Raw genomic sequence first — 1,597 nt, forward strand, 5'->3', positions numbered from 1 at the left:
ACAATCGCCTCCTCGATGATAGTTGTGAATATACTCCTCAGCAACTCTTCATGGGTTCTTCTGATGCCAGCTCCCTAGGTCGACGGTTCGAGGATATTTCCAACACTATCACTACTGATACGGTTAAGTTCGAAGCTAAGCGTCGATTCTCTCGCCGTGAAGCTATGATCAAGGAAGTTCATGACGCTATGGAAGAAGCTGAGGCCAAGGTCATGCTGAAGTTTGGTGATCGCCTGTCGCGTCGTCGCACTTTTAAGGTTGGGCAGAAGGTGCTCAAGTGGATCGACAACAAGTCTAATGGTGTGCTTCAACCTAACTGGACAGGCCCTCTCACTATCAAGGAGGTTCTCGGTACTGCTACTTATCGTCTTAGTGATGACACTGTTCACGCTGACCGAAACCTCTGTCTATACTATCAATGATGCCAGCTAATATTATATTCTCTACTTCATTACGTATATTTAAGGGGGGAGATATGTGAGAACCAAGACAACTCTCTTGCTATCTTGCTCCCTTTCGTAGTGGTCTCACTATTATTCAATACCACTCAGTTCTTACATCCTCACTATGATGATTCTTGCACTCTTTATATCCTGTATATCTCTCATTCGCCCCAGTGAAACGGATAGATGCGTTTCACGGCGTACTCCACTCCACACACTACAATTATCGTGGTTATTAATCTGCTATCATTCACTCGCTACGCCCTCGAGTTCAACTAGTACTCCGGCATCACCATGGGATCCTAACATGTCACTATATCGATCACGATGGCGTGCGTTTTTTTCATCCACGTCGACCAAAGTCGGCTCGGATAGTTTGGTTCGGCGGTTCGGGAACCGAACCGAACTTCTCCCAAACCCGAACCATGTTCGGCCGGACGTAGGAAATGATGTGGATATTCTCAGGGACAACCTCCCGGAGGTTGTCCGGACCTCGTAACCTTAGGGTGACCGGAAGGTTGATCTGCGAGGCGCGTATAGAGCGGTTGGAGTGCATCCAGTCGAGCGGAAGCATCTAAGCTTCGTACAAACAAAACTGGAAGCACCCGATTCTCCGAGGATATTTCTATTACTGGATTCTTCTACTGGAATTTTACCCGTGATATGAAGAACACTAGTGAAAAATATATTTCATGACCACTACATATCGCGAATATCGCGTTTTTCACGGAGAATGACGTTCTTCACGAAGAACGGGCGAAACTCCACTGCTTTCACCATTTACTATGATCAGTAGTCCTAACCTGTCTTCAGACCTCGTTCTCGAACTGCATTCATCGGAAAGAGTTGATATATATCGCAACTCGATATTTTCAAGTCCGGTTCCCAGTTTCACAACTGTTAATGATTTACCTATTCGAATAACACTTCACTGGATATAATAGCAGGGAATGTCGTAAACTGCAGTTTGATGATACTTATCCGATGTGGAAAATATTCACCGTAAGCTCAGCTAAGGGATTCCTTCACCCGAGAGAGACACATTGTGTGCTACGGGAGATTGGGACAGCGATCGATGATGATGCACCAGCATCTCCCAGAACAATTCATAATTGGAACACCGATCCAATACTTGTCTACTGAAGTAAGACCGA

The 1,597-nt window shown here is 45.6% G+C and overlaps 1 protein-coding gene across 1 annotated transcript; it reads left to right on the top strand.

The window, feature by feature from the left end:
- Nucleotides 1-50: 50 nt before the first annotated feature.
- On the top strand, nt 51-422 carry Pmar_PMAR016949 (hypothetical protein; the record flags this gene model as incomplete). The annotated part of the gene is made up of 1 exon (XM_002771422.1): nt 51-422. The coding sequence occupies one exon, from the start codon at nt 51-53 to the stop codon at nt 420-422; it is 372 nt and encodes a 123-aa protein (XP_002771468.1).
- Between the last annotated feature and the right edge of the window lie 1,175 nt (nt 423-1,597).

Source organism: Perkinsus marinus (genome assembly GCF_000006405.1).
Source record: "Perkinsus marinus ATCC 50983 genomic scaffold scf_1104296962772, whole genome shotgun sequence".
In the NCBI taxonomy this organism is placed as follows: Eukaryota; Perkinsozoa; order Perkinsida; family Perkinsidae; genus Perkinsus; species Perkinsus marinus.